The 15,526-nt window shown below is 30.9% G+C and overlaps 1 protein-coding gene across 1 annotated transcript; it reads left to right on the forward strand.

The window, feature by feature from the left end:
• The first annotated feature begins 9,312 nt into the window (after positions 1-9,312).
• LOC107944213 (ATP-dependent RNA helicase-like protein DB10) lies at positions 9,313-13,727 on the forward strand. The gene is made up of 6 exons (XM_016878038.1): positions 9,313-9,439; positions 10,438-10,537; positions 10,609-10,822; positions 13,123-13,340; positions 13,500-13,581; positions 13,677-13,727. The coding sequence occupies exons 1-6, from the start codon at positions 9,313-9,315 to the stop codon at positions 13,725-13,727; spliced, it is 792 nt and encodes a 263-aa protein (XP_016733527.1).
• The last annotated feature ends 1,799 nt before the right edge of the window (positions 13,728-15,526 follow it).

Here is a 15,526-nt window from a genome sequence, read left to right on the forward strand (position 1 = left end):
ACTTCTGGGGATATAGGAACAAATTCTTGATAGGTTCTCTTATTCAGTTCCCTCTTCAGAGGCACAAACATCTTTCCCCTCCAAACCTTCGATATCTTCAAAGAATTCCAACTCTTTGTTGTCTATCAAACTCTATACTAGAGTTTTAGACTTGGCACGCTTTGGTTTTCATGAAATTTAATGCATGTAATGAATGAAAAATATGCATGCAAAAAGGCACTGATTCTAGTTCAATTCCATTAGAACAACTTTACTAGAAAATAAGTTTCTTTACATAAAACGAATGCTACCACTTTATCAAGAAACCCCTTTTTCCATGACAAACTCTCTATTTAGCAACTAAACACGAATCAACATATTTCTTCTAAAATGAAAATGTAATACAATTACAGTCAAAACAAAATGAAACAAGTCAGTATATTTTGTATAAAGCTTGAATACAAAGAAAAGAAACAATTAAAACATTTTTTCTTTGTAATCTATTCAGGTAACGGCTAAAGGTTTGACATGGTTCTCCTTAGGGCAGGCTCTTAGATGCAGTTTGGTTCTAAGGTAAAGGTATCCAAACCTGTAGATTCCTCAATCCTCACCAATGAAGCTTTCATATGGATCAAGTTCAGTTCAGGGGAATACATTTCCCTATGTCTGTTACGGAGGTGAAGACCTCACAAAAACATAGGTACAAATATATCCCGAAAGCAATCCACTATCCTACACGAAAGTGAAGACCTCTTGGAAGAAATAGTTTCTCACTCCCATTTAAGAAGGGCGTAATAGAACAATTATTATGTAATATATGTGAAAACATACAAAGACTAATTCTTAAACCTCAACTTAACAAAAAATAGGATCATATGTCTAGATCAAAATGACCCAAGATTATTAACAAGAATATTCGTAAGCATTTTTTACAACCGAAGCAAGAACATGAATGAATGATGAAATGCAAGAAAGGAATACAAATTAAATTAAACTGAATTCTCAATTTCCAAAAAAAGAATCGAAAAGCAATCAACTCGCAGCTTGACTCTTTTATTATTACTCGATGGAGTCACCAAGGTGTCAAAACCCTTTTTTTTTATAGCTCGACTTTTATTTTAAAATAAAAACGAAGTCTCCACCAATCATTTTTATTAGGTGTGATTGGATCACCTTGAAACTTAATCATTTCAATAAAAGGTCAGATTTACTAAAACGATAATTTTCGGCTAACAAAATCTAGAAAATCGGTTTGAGAGTCAATTAATTACAAGGAAGGATTAGCACCCTCATAACGCCAAAAATTGGTACCTAGTTGATTACTTGATGTCTTAGCATTGAAAATTAATAATTCGAAGAGAATTTAAAACGCTATCCCTTTTTACATGATGTGATTTGATGGCATTGAAAGTGTTATATCTATATTGAACTTTATGGAGGAAGCTTTCTTATTTCGGGTCGATCGAGAAGTCTTGTCTCGTAAGTTGGGGGCACGATATTTTAAATCATCGAAAAGAAGAATACTCATTGCTTAAATTTAAACCCTATTTTTTTACATTAGATAAGGACGTTCGATTATTTCATTTCAAAGAATAAATCATACCCCCTAAGTTAGGTACACAACTTCCTAAATCCACAAATAAAGAACACTGCCTCAGTTTTAATTATTTAAGTGTTGTGCGAAAACCAACATTACACTAAAGTGATGTGTGAGTCTATTCAAACATATTATATCAAATGGATATATGTAGCAACGTTTACAATATGATGACAAATGCAAAATTATGATAAAATAAAAACATAAATAGTAGATAAGATAACCACATTATGATAAAAAAATAATAATCATAAGAAAATTTTATCCAATTAATAATACTATTCACTAATAATAATGGTGAAAAGGCATGTTAATGACGTAGTTATGTTCATATATTATTAACTTTTGAGCAAATTTTAGCAAAGAATAATATTAATTAGCAACAATAAGCACTTTATAGTATTAATGGTATCAACATTTTAAAACAAAAGACTAAAAGGAAATAATCGGGAATTTTGAAGGTAAAAATGTAAATAAAATAATTTAAAGGGAAAAAAATAAATTAAACATGCTAGAATTTAAATAACAAAAAGCAAAGGGATTGAATCCAAAAATAAATGACTGAATTGATACCCTAAAAATTTTTAAAGTTCAAATTGCAAGAAAACAAAAAAAATAAAGGATTAAATCAAAACAAAATAGAAAAGTATAGGGACCTAGGTTGCTATTTTCCCAACCCCGATACACGTGTCACCCTCACTAGGTCAACAGTAGGTCAAGGGACCAAAATGTAAGAAAATAAAATAAATAAATAAGGAGTATAGGATGAAATTAAAAAAAAGGAAAAAAGCGGAAGGGTCTAGGAAGCAATTTTTCCAAACTTTCAAAAAAACACTTAGATCTTGGGGCTATTTGAATCGAATCTTCGGGTTGTGCCAAAACGAGGTTGTTTTGGACGTTTGAAGCCAAGCCCAAAACGAGGGCCTATATAAATTAAAAAATCCTAAAAAAATCATTTGGTTTCAATTTTAAAAAAAAATTCTCTCTGTTTTTTCTTTGAAACCCTCTTCTTCGTCCGGCCTTGAGAATGGTGGGTCTCCGCCGTGGCCACCGATTATTGGCAACGGAGACCGCCCCTTCCAATGGCCGGAGATCACCAAAAAAGTCTTCTTTTAACACCCTTTTTTTGTGTAGAACCCGAATATGGGGTCAATGCCCCCTAAAAAAAACTTAGAAAAAAAATGATGAAACCTTTAGGTTTTTTTGTCGTTTGTTGAGAAGCAACGCCTTGCCATTTCGGTGAAATAAGGGCAAACCTCATACAGTACACCTGCTAAAATGGCAAAGGCATAGGAGCGGCGATAGCTGGAGGCTTAAAGGAATTAGGGTTTTCTATTTTAGGTTTGGGGAATTTGGGCTTGGGCTTAGGTAATTGGGTATTTAGGTTTTGTATTTGGGTAGTATTTGGGTTTGTAAATGGACTGGACTTTTAATAAATGAACTTGTTTTTATTTTTGTTTATTTGTTTTTTTTTTTTTATCTTTTGGTTTGTTTGGTTTTGTTAGGTCGGACAAAATTGGGCCTCTACAATAGTCTTAGCTTGATAGGCGTGGACATTGTTGCCAATATAAGATGACGTGAGTTTAAGTGTGCCAAAGCGTATTATCCTCCTATTTATGGGTTAATGAGGGGTTATGGGTAGTTCTAAGTATCACGTAAAAAATGATAAGAACCTATAGTGAGATTATTAAAAAAAACATAGTAAAATATTCCCTTTAGTTACGTCTGAGAAATAAAAATACAAAAAATCAACTCGAACCAAAGTGTTTGGATAATTTATGGAATCCAAATTTAAAAACTGTTGTTACCCAAAACCAAATTGAATTCTACTTTGTATTTAATATATAATTAATGTTATTTTTTATTTATATAGAATAAATATTTTATATTTAAAATAGCGGAAAAAATTTAAAATTTCTTAAAGATTTATTTTTTAAAAATATTTTTGAAAATTTACAATATAATATTAAAAAATTAAAACAAATTTTATTCTATCAAAATAAATCTAAAATTTCAAAACTAGAAATAAATGTGAAAAATCAACAACCAAATCAAACCTAAGCAAATTAGGATAAACGATTCAAACAAATTAAAAATCAAAATCAAACCGAACCGGAACTAACATTTGTTGCGCATATCACGCTTTACGTTGGCGCGCGTGTCACCTACGGCGACCCTTTTCTTCAACATGACACTACAAAGTGTAATTATTTTGACTCGAGAATATTTTCAGGAAACAAGTAAATCTTAAAAATCGAAATCCTCCCTTTTCATTTTCTTCCATGAAGCCCCACTCTCGCTCTAAAAGGTCAGGTTAGTGTTAATTACGAATGAAATTGTATTATCCAGATCAAATGCAATTAATTATAAGAAATAATTTCTCAAGAATCTTGAGTAACTATTGAAAATTCTAGTTTTCTTTCACACTCAGAAGAAAAGAATTTTAACATTTCTCAGATTTTAAACTCAAGAGGAAATAAATAAAGAAGGACCATCTTTTCATTTCCCCATGTCGGATTAAAGAAATGGATCTGACAAAGACAGGATGCCTAATGTCTTGCCATTTCCCCATGTTAATAGATTTGTGGTATTATTCTCAACTACTCTCTTATTTTGCACTACGCATTCTGCATTATGATTATTGTTTATGCTTTTTTTCAAAATTTCAATGCATGATGTAATAATTTTCTTTAAATGTTGGAGAGGGGAAGAGATGAAAATGTTTAAATTTATGCCATCTAGATGTTGGACAAGAACTCTGATTATTACTCTGGATCAAATCTTGACGCATATTGTGAAGTAATATATATTTAAATAATATTCAAATTCGTTAATTTTATGATATTTTAGTAAGAATATGAAAAAAATTATTGTAATTTATTATTAATATTTTGATATATTAAATATTTTTAACAAACTAATATTAGTTGTAGTGTTTAATTTGAATATATAATTTATATTTTAAATATTAAAATATAACTATTACAAATTTAAATATATAATATTGAAATAAATTTCAATAAAGGAATAATTGTATACTAAATATATATTACATAAAATATGTTGTATTATAAATACGGGCTAAAATTTTCATCTAAGGTAAAAAAAAAATATTCTTCGAAAAGTAAAGCAAATTGCTTTTACATTTGACCCCAAAAGCATTTTGAAAAGCAACGACAAACAAAGTCCCTTCAATCCACTGAAAACAAATTTGCTTGGCTTTTATTTCAAGAATTATGTTGGTTGGAGAAGATGGTTCACGAGTGAAGGGGAAAGGAGATGATGGAATTTGTAAGAAAATAACTTTGTTTTCTCTTCATCAGTATTGATATTTTAGTTTAGTGTCTTTGTAAAAATATCTAAATAAAAAAAATTTAGAAAATTAGTACGTGTTATTAATTATTTCAAAAAATATCGTAATTTTTCTCTTATATAATATTTTAAAATAAAATTTTATAAAATCAACATGTTATGTGTCAGTATTCAGTAAAACTGTTGTGTCAAGTGATAGTTCTACAATTACTCCATATAACAAAATTCAATATATATATATATTTTAAAACCGTTAAGTGCAAAGAAGTAACGAAGTAATTTCAAAAAGAGTGAAATGGTAAAAATAATTAACCTTTTAATCATTTCAATTAATAATTTTTACACGTGTGAAATGGTAAAAATAAATAATCTCTAACTTCAATCAAAAATACATTTAGGGTAGATTTAGATGGGTGGTGCAACGCATTTAGCTTACTTTTTATTTCAGGCTACAACAACGCTATAATATTTAATCTCACCGTCACCTCCTATTTAATCCACCTTTAAATATCCCTACATCTCTAATAAGACTTTTATCTAAAAAGTTCTTGATTAGAAATAGGTAATTTTTTTTTAATGTCTCCATTCCCCTAACAACAGTTCCCAACCCTTAACCTCAGCTGGTCATTTTATTATTTAAATTTATTTTATTATTATTTTTTCATTCAATTAATTAGCAAGTAAGTGAACATAGAAAGTATTCTTTATTTTTTTAGTTTATATTTTAAGAATATTTGTATTGTTTTAATAAACGTAATAAAATATAATACGGGTTTGATTGTTTATATTTTTTTTATAATGATGATTGTGTTATTGTTGAAATGTTTTATTTTAATATTAATGTTCATTTATTAGGAAAATAATTTTTAAGATGAATGTTGGGTTATTTATTTTAATATCTAATTTATAGAGGATATGTAGATAGTAATTATTTTAGATTTATTAATACATTTTCCGTGGATTATTTAAAAATATATTATTACATTTTTGCATGCCTATATCTTAATTTGTAGTGTGAGTTATGAGATTATTTTTATATATTTAATAAATAATTAACTTTAAAGTACATATTCCAATATTTAGTTAGGTACATTATTAAATTAAAGTAAATAGTTAATATGCTTAATATTCCAATATTATTTTTTTCAAACTCATAATAGTAGATGTATATTACTTGAATATATGTTAAGTTAGAAATTTAATTTCTGTATTTTCAAATATTTTAATAAATTATTTGTTACAAATTTACAGATTTAAAAAATGGTATTATCATGATCATCTTTGTTTCTAAGATATAATGTCGTGCAATATATATGGAATGTTTAAATATGGTAATAAAATTTTTGTTCTTATGAATAATACGTAAATAACCTTATATAATAAAAATTGTTTGATGAAATACTTTTATAAAAAATTAACAAAATAAAGGTTGTGTTCTACGATTGAATTCTTATGAGCCCTATCATGCACCAATTGCTATAAATGAGTTGTTGGATTTGATCATATTGCTAAAATTACTAGTTTTGATTTGAACTCGATGTTGTTGTGTGCATTGCTAGAGTGATGGACACTAGAAATGTACACTTTTCAGTTATCATGTGGAGAGTGCACAATTACCTTATAAGCCGTTGCGTTTTAGCTAGGGCTTCCAAATGATGGTGAACCAGTAACCACCAATTCAAAACTTAATCCTGGTATGATTTTGCCTCCAGATGTTTAGCACGATACCACTAAATGATCAAGTGAGTAGCGGTTGTTTGAAAATAAAATTGTTGGAGTAAACTTTCCAAAACCTTCCTCCATGTGTAGCTGATGAGAATCATATGTATACAACACAAACATGTATATTATATACATTATTGGAGATATGTTGATGCTAATCAAAATTGCCAAGTTGGTACACCTTATGTACCTAAAATTGTTAGGTGATTCAAAACACATGCTTCGGATGAGCTAAGAGTAGCGATATTAGCATTCCTTTTCCGAGAGATGTGTCGAAATATCAATTTTAAAATTAATGACTTTGTCACTTGCCTAAGTATGTTCATTTGTGGGCATAACATTGAATTTCATTCTTGGGACCTATTAATCCACCATTGGTCACCGTCCTAAGCTTGCCAAGGTATTACAATACTTTCCTTTGATTCCTAGACTTAAAAGATTATTTCAATCCTCCAAGACATCACAATCCATGAGATGGCATAAAGAAGGACAAACCAAAGATGGTATATTGAGACATCCAGCCGATGGTTCTGCCTGGGATGCATTTGATAAGATGTTTCTTCATTTTGCATCTGATCCTTGCAATGTTAGGCTAGGTTTGACTAGCGATGGATTCAATCTATTCTGAACAATGAGTAAAAGTCACAATACATGGCCTGTACTTCTTATTCCTTATAATTTGGAACCTTGGGCATGCATGAAACAATCATCAATGGTACTCTCAATGGTTATCCCTGGTGAAAAAGGACCTGGCAATGACATTGATGTCTACATGCAGCCTTTAATTAAAGATTTGAAACAATTGTGGACAGGAGTTGATGCTTTTGATTCATCAGCTTTCGAATCTTTCACTTTACGAGCTTGTCTTCTTTGGACAATCAATGATTTCCCAACTTACGCTAGTCTTTTAAGATAGAGTACAAAAATTCGGATTGCTTGCCCAGTATGTGCTAAAAAAACTGAATCTCGATGGCTACGGTATGGTCAGAAGTTCTGTTATATGGGTCATTGTCGATGGTTATTAGCTGAACACACATTTTGAAAATAGAGTCGTGAATTTGATGGCACTATAGGGTATGGGGTAGCTCTTATACCACGATCCGGGGAAGATATCTTAAGGGAATTTGAAGGTCTCAATTTTATTTATGGAAAAGCTTGAAAGAGGGATAAAGAAGAACTAGATGAAAGGTTGGTAGAACTTGATGTAGACGAGGGGTGTGATTTGTTTAACTTTGAAGAATTGGTGGTAGAGAAAGATGAAGCAAATCTCATAAATCAAGACGAGACTTTATGGAAGAAGAGGAGCATATTTTTTGACTTGCCTTGTTGGTGTTACAATCTACTTCAACATAACTTGGATGTCATGCATATCGAGAAGAACGTATGTGACAATGTCGTTGGCACCCTTCTTAATCTCTTACGCGGTCGTAAAGATAATATCAAGGCATGCAATAACCTACAAGATATTGGCATCCGAAGTTATCTTCATCCAAAAATGAGAAATGGGAAAGAGTACCTACCACAAGCGTGTTACATTTTTGCATCAAAGGAAAGAGAAATTTTTCTTTCTATTGTGAAGAACTTGAAGGTATTCTATGGTTATGCATCAAACATATCTAGATGCGTGAATTTGAAAGAGCACAAGTTGAACAACCTTAAAAGTCATGACAATCATATTCTCATGTAAGATTTGCTTCCTATATGCTTAAGAGGAGTTGTAGAAAAGAAGATGCTAAGTGTTATTACAAATCTATCAGATTTCTTCAAGAGATTATGTGTAAAAAGTCTTGATCCACAAGAAGTTGGTCAACTTCAAATGCAAGTCGTATTAACATTTTGTGAAATGGAGAAAATATTTCCTCCAAGTTTCTTCATAATCATGATTCATTTGATTATTCATCTGCCGATGGAGGCTAAGCTTGGTGGACTTGTTCAATACAGGTGGATGTACCCGATCGAAAGGTATATGAAATATATCAATAATATTTCACAATATTTTATTTTTATTATTTTAATATAGAATATAATAAGTATGTAAAAATAAATGTATGTGATGTAGGTATCTTATGGGATTGAAAGCTTCGGTGCGAAATAGGGTTTATCTCGAAGGTTCCATTGCTGAAGGGTATATAGTTTCAGAATGTCTTACATTTTGCTCCCGTTATTTTTCTGATGTGGAGACTATATTTTCCTGTCCTCCGAGGAATGATGGGAATATTCAAAAACGATAATTTTTCTATTCTAGAGGACGTCCAATTGGCACCATGAACACGAAGATATTAGACATGCGATCTCTTGCACAAGCAAACCGCTATGTTCTATTGCATAGCGATAAGTTATCACCATACTGTCAATGAGTTTCCTGAGGAAAATCTTGTCATTCGGTTCTTTTTCTTAACCAATAGACAAATAAAGTAATATTTCTTAATTTGTATACATTTTGACAACATTTTTCACAAAATACTGAATATATTATAGGGAATTTTTGGAGTCTGAGTGAGCTGTTTATGGTGGCATTCAAATTAGTAAACGCACAGAGGACAAATGGTTGGTTGAAAAGTTTCCAAGATGGCTTGTGAAATAGGTAAATTGTCACTATTAAAATAATTTATCGTATTATTTATGTAATGAGGGAACATTGTAGAAATTTGATCATAGAATAATAGTTAATTAATTTCCCACTATATGGTTAGATTCCAAATATGGAAGTTGAACAAGTTGATGCTGATGTAATTGCTCTTGCTCGAGGACCGCATAAGATGATTTCCACATATGATAGGCTTATAATTAATGGTTTTAGGGTCCATACTAAAAAACTTGAGCAACATCGTAAGACACAAAATAGTGACGTGATGGTTTTTGCTGACGGGAGAAACTATTATGGCAATTTCATTGAAATTATCAAGCTAAACTATTATGAAAGGTTTTGCGTTATCATGCTTAGATGTGATTAGGTGAATATTAAATCTCTTAGGAGTATGAAGAAGGATGAAATGGTTTTATTATGGTGAAATTTTCTAAGCTTATCCATACAGAGAATTACGATTAGGACAATCTATACATATTGGCTTCTCAAGCGAAACAAGTATTTTATGTCGAGGATGGCAAGAGTGAAAGATGGTTCCATGTTATCGGAATAAAGCCAAGAGATTTGTTCAATGTAAGTGTTGAAACCCTTGTAGAAGATGATGAATATCTGCAGTGTGATCATCATATTGTAACTTAATAATTTTAGTTTTAATTTGAACGAGAACGATGTTTTGAAGTGCAAAGATTTAGTGTAATTGACATTTTTATGCAGTATAGTAGAATGAATTGCCCAAAAGAAACAGAACACTTAGATGAAGATTACATTCATATTATATTAACATCATGTATGTTCATTTTTATATTTGAAGACATTTTGGGTTATAAAAATTATGAAATTATATACTATTAGAAGCCACAAATATAGTCTTATTCAACACATAAGCTTCATTATCAGTACTGGATTTATTTTAATGAAAATGAAAATGAAGTTAAGAATGACCGTAAATATATAGAGAATGACCGTAAATATGCAAGCTATTTTTAAGAGTTTAATTCTTTTACTTTTGCTAAAATCACTCATATATATATGCACTTGAATATATTTATGACCTTGCCAGACTGGGTGAAGGGTGTATGTTTCTTAATTGTTCATGTGTTGTAGTATTTTATTATCTGAAATAAAAATGTTAACTTGGATTTCTTCCTTTTCATTTTTTATCATGAATTTTATTCTTTTTCATTGCCAGATTGCAGCAAGATTTCTTAAAACAAGAAGACTGTTGATCTTGTTGGTAAAGAGAAGATGAAGGCTAGTACCAGTGTTAAGCATATTGTCTTACCCTGTTCTAAGTCTGCAAGATCACAGTTGATCCCAGATATTATTCATTGTTATAGCAGGTCAGTTTATAGTTTTAAAGTAATTTCAATTGAAAATTTAGATTCCGGTTGATGATTTGGCTATAATTCAGTAGTGGACGTACTATTATATTCATTGAGACAAAAGATTCTGCTTCGGAGCTGGCTGGTTTGTTGCCTGGATCTCGAGCTTTGCATGGGGACATACAGCAAGCGCAACGTGAGGTCACCTTAAATGGGTTTCGGTTAGACAAGTTCATGACATTAGTGGCTACAAATGTGGCGGTAAGAGGATTAGATATCAATGATGTGCAGTTAATTATCCAGGTATATTTGGATTCACATGTTTTACAAAAGCTCGTAATATATTATTTGTTTAGGTTTGATGTGTTATTTGTTAATTTTAATTTATTTATAAAAATCAAATTTTAGGTTATTATTTTGAAAATAGAATAGAATATAAATTTATGCAAATATTCAAATATTTGCTTCCCTTTTGTCTTTTTGCTGGATATTTGCTGGGGCTGTTTTTTTAGGGGGGCTTATTTGGTCTTTTTTGTTTATTTTGCTTGTTTTTTGGTTTATTGGGTTTGATTCGGCCCTGCTTTTAATAAAATGCTGTGATTATTTTCAAAATATATAAAAGCCAATGGAATGGACATTCTCCATCTTTTGACTTTGAAATTGTCGGCCAAACCCTAAAAGCTACAATAAAATGTAAGTAAATAAAGAAGCAAACCTTGATCCAAATTTACAGTAGGTTTCAAGTTTCCCAGCAATAGTAAGTTGAAAATTCATATTTTTCCCGATTTTTCCTCCTCCTCAAAACCCATGACTTTTCCGGTGCTCTGTTGGGTGCTTCATCGTTAACCATTACCACTTTGTTTTCTAGGAAAATGATTGGCAAAAGGCAAACATTAAAAGATATACGATTCTCTTCGAGGGGTTCTTTGATAGGTTCGAACACCTTGTGAAGTGCTACTACCGATAATCAAAGCACGGGAGATGAAACTCCAACTCAATCAGCAGAAGAAGTACTTGCAACTCCGGTTGGTACCTCTATTGCCTTCTTACTTATTATTTCTCTGGTTTTAAACTAGTTTATTACCTTCTACTAGTACTTATTCTTTCTCTGATTAAGTTGAATTTAACTTTGTGTTTGGTTTTTTGCCCCACTGATATTTCTATTTGCTACAATTTTGTCACTGTGTTTCTTTTGCACTCCATTATTGTACGGATTTTTTGTTTTGTTTTCTTTCCTTCATGGATTCCTCTTTGTCTTCTATTGCACTATACTTTTTCACAACTTTCGAACCATTTATTTGCTTTGTTAAACATGATGGGTTTTTACATTTCTCTTTGTTCTTCAACAGATTTAGCTATTCTTTAGTGGGCAGGATTTGGAATAGGGCTAGTTTTGATTGTCTGGTGTTTGATTGTTTCACAAATGTTTAACTTGAAAGAAATAAAAGAGATTTTATCTCAAATATTTAGTTGACCGCTGCATTTTTAGCCTGAGAGTTTAATGAAACGATAAGTTTTGATGTTTAATGAAAACAGTGTGTATTGAAAGTTTGATACAACTGCTCGAGTAACAAGCTTGTAACAAACTTTGTAACTAAACTACCAATTCTGAAGCCTTACAGGAACTGCCAACTTATAATTTTATTTGTAATCCTCGCTTTAAAAAAAAAATCCAAATATGCTTCATCACCTTATCATTTTTGTTCTTTTTCAAGTGCCCTTACTATTATATATTTTAATGGGTAAATTAAAAAAAAATGGTCACCAAATTGTTTCTTTCGTTCTATTTTAATCACTAAACTATTAATTTTTCTGGTTTAGTTACTAAATTTTTCGAAATTAAATATTTTGATCACTCTTTCATTAGTGACAGAAAGTTGATGTGGGCTTTTTTTATTGTTCTAATTACAAATTTAGTCATCTAACGTTTATACATTCTATTAATTTGATTTTAAATATAAAATGTTCAACAGATTTAACCCTAAATGTTTACAAAATCTATCATTATAGTTCGAATCCTAAAAATTTCAATAAATTTAGTCCTCAAATTTGTAATTTTAATTTTAATTCCAAAAATTTTAGAAAAAGGAAAGATATATTTTATGTTATATAAAAGAAAATCTAGCTCCATCCAACATTTTAAATTCTTTTCTTTTCTCTTCACATTTTCCTGCATCATATTTATTTTTTCATATTGATACATATTTTTTTTTTCAATTTTCATATCTAAAATATAATTGTTACTTTTGACAGAGGCTACTGAGGGTACTAAGAGAAAGGAGGGCCTACAAACATGAAAGATATATGGAATCATCAACTTGGAACTCGTATAGTAGTAGATGCCAACCAATATGGCTAGCTTATTGGGAAGGAAACGTCCAAATTGGCTGAATTTCTCGGTACAATTGCAAGGACTGGTTCTATCTGTCCTTTGAATACAAAACATTGGAAACAAATTTCTAAATATGTGTTGGAAAACATATCGAGAATTGTTCATGTATATAGTACATAATCATTTTCTAATTTAATGTATTGCAATAATTTTGCATTATTTGAAATTGTATGTAATGAGTACTTGTTACATTATTTTGTTATATGTGTAGGAAAAATTTGATCTCCAAGGTAAGGTGGAGGACTCTGACATCCTCTCACATGTTGGAAAACTCCGGAAGGAGTTTAAATCGACTTTGAAAACTAGATACTACAAAGAGATGGTCCAAGGAGGTCGATCGATTGAAGAAATATACGAAAATAATCCTCATGGTGTGCATGATGATCAATGGAAGTGGCTAGTGGACGATGAGGAATACTGCAAACTGCGGTATGCACTTTTATTAGACTAAATGTCTTATTTTTCCTGCTTCCACTTACGGTATGATCAAAGTACAGGGTGCATAAATGTGTGATTTGTTGAATAAGGCATAATAAACTTAGCTTTCCTATTACTCTCATATTTTTTTCTCATTAATTTAAACAATAGGCATAATCAGGAATCTCGAACAAAGGTGGGTTATGCACACACTTCTGGTAGTACAGGATATGCAACCCTCAATACACAATTTGTAAGTATTACGTATTAATCAATATGTAACTTATATTAATTATCCTGCGCTCATTGGTGAATATTGTTAACAACTATTGTTTTGTTGTATAATAGGCTGAGAAGGAAGGCCGCGAACCCTCGCGTTTGGAGCAGTTTAGATTTTAACATTTGCAAAAAGATGGAAGTGACAAATTGAGCAGTGAGGCAACAGAACAAGTTTATGTAAGAAACAAATGGGTATTATTTATTTATATTTATTTTGACATCATCAATTTTATTTTTTTAAATAGATTTTTCTAATTAAAGAGAATTGTAGGATGAAGCATGCAAGATGGTTAAAGACTCTATGCCAACACCTAAGAGTTCTTTTGCACCTCAAGATAATATTGCATTAGAAAATGAGGTCTATACACAAGTGTTTGGCCTTGACAATGATGGAAAAATGTTGGGATATGGACGTGGGATGACTAAATCTAGGTTGTTTGGCTATGGGTCAGTCACTCGAGGAAGCCAATCTACATCGGCCATCAGTACATTGATTGAAGAGATGAACGCTAAACATGTTGAGCAAATACAAACAATTTAAGCCGAACAAGTAGTTCGAGAGAAAACTCTACTCGAGGAAGCAGAATCTCGATTTCATACGGAGGCCGTGGAGCAAGAAGCTTGTTTGATAGCTGAAGTAGAAGAAAGATTTATGAGATTAACTGAAATTCGAGAGGCAAAGTTCATGGATATGATGGATGCTCGTGAGAAAATGTATAAGGCTCTCACCAATGAGTGTATGGCAAAGGGAATGTCAAGTAAGTACAAGGTTTTTCATAGTAAGCATAGTAAGGTGACTATTTTATAACTAGATTGTCAATAAGTTTGTTAATGGTTTAATAGACATTGATTGTTGTAACTGAATGCTAGGTTTTTATTTGATGTCTTCATTTCTTGCTCAACTAATTATTAGTGGATGTACTGATGAAAATTATTTATTTAGCTTCAATTTCTGGTTTTTTGGTTAATATTAAAATATTCTTCCCATTTGTTCATGTTGTTTCTCATCTAACTCGTATAAATAGAAAATGTACATTGTTATTTTTGCAGTTGAATTTCAATTAGCAGACTTGATGATAAAACCTTCAGTTCGGGTGATGATGAATGAGTCATACTGCATATTATGTATTATATATATATGTGTTATAGTGGTTGATGAATGTAGTTGTCCCATAATTTTTTGGTGTTATAGGAATCAAGTTGACAATATGTTTGCAACGTGTTGACTGCTTCTATTAGGATTTTATATAATTTTTTGATGTCATGTGAAATAGGTTGACAACATGTTCGCAACTTGTTGACTACTTTTATTAGGATTTTGTATATAAATTACTAACTGCATTATTCAATGGTAATTTTGTATTTATATGATCATTTTATGTTAATTAATTGTTCAATTAATATTGACTCAAACTTTTTCAAACCCAATACATACAAATTTTATCATATTTCACCAAAATAGGCTATTAAAAATCGGGGAAAACGTCGTAAAAAAACATTGGACATGAGGCAAAGATCTATCCCAACCTTTTTTAAGTTTGCCTTAGACAGGTTTACCCTAACCTTTTTAAGGTTGCTTTAGACGAGTTTATCCGAACTTTTTTTTAAGTTGCCTTAGAAAAGGTCTATCCCAACCTTTTTAGGGTTGTTGTAAACAAGTCTATGCAACATTTTTAACGTTGTCTTAGACAGGTCAATCCTAACCTTTTCTAAAAGTTGCCTTAGACAAGATTTATCCCAACCTTTTTAAGGTTACCTTAGACGAATCTATCCCAACCTTTTTAAGGTTGCTTTAGACAAGTCTATCCCAACCTTTTATTAAGGTTGCCTTAGACAAGTCTATCCCAACCTTTTTTTAAGGTTGCCTTAGACAGATCTATCCCAACCTTTTTTAAAGGTTGCCTTAGATAAGGTTTATC

Source organism: Gossypium hirsutum, chromosome A03 (genome assembly GCF_007990345.1).
Source record: "Gossypium hirsutum isolate 1008001.06 chromosome A03, Gossypium_hirsutum_v2.1, whole genome shotgun sequence".
NCBI lineage: Eukaryota > Viridiplantae > Streptophyta > Magnoliopsida > Malvales > Malvaceae > Gossypium > Gossypium hirsutum.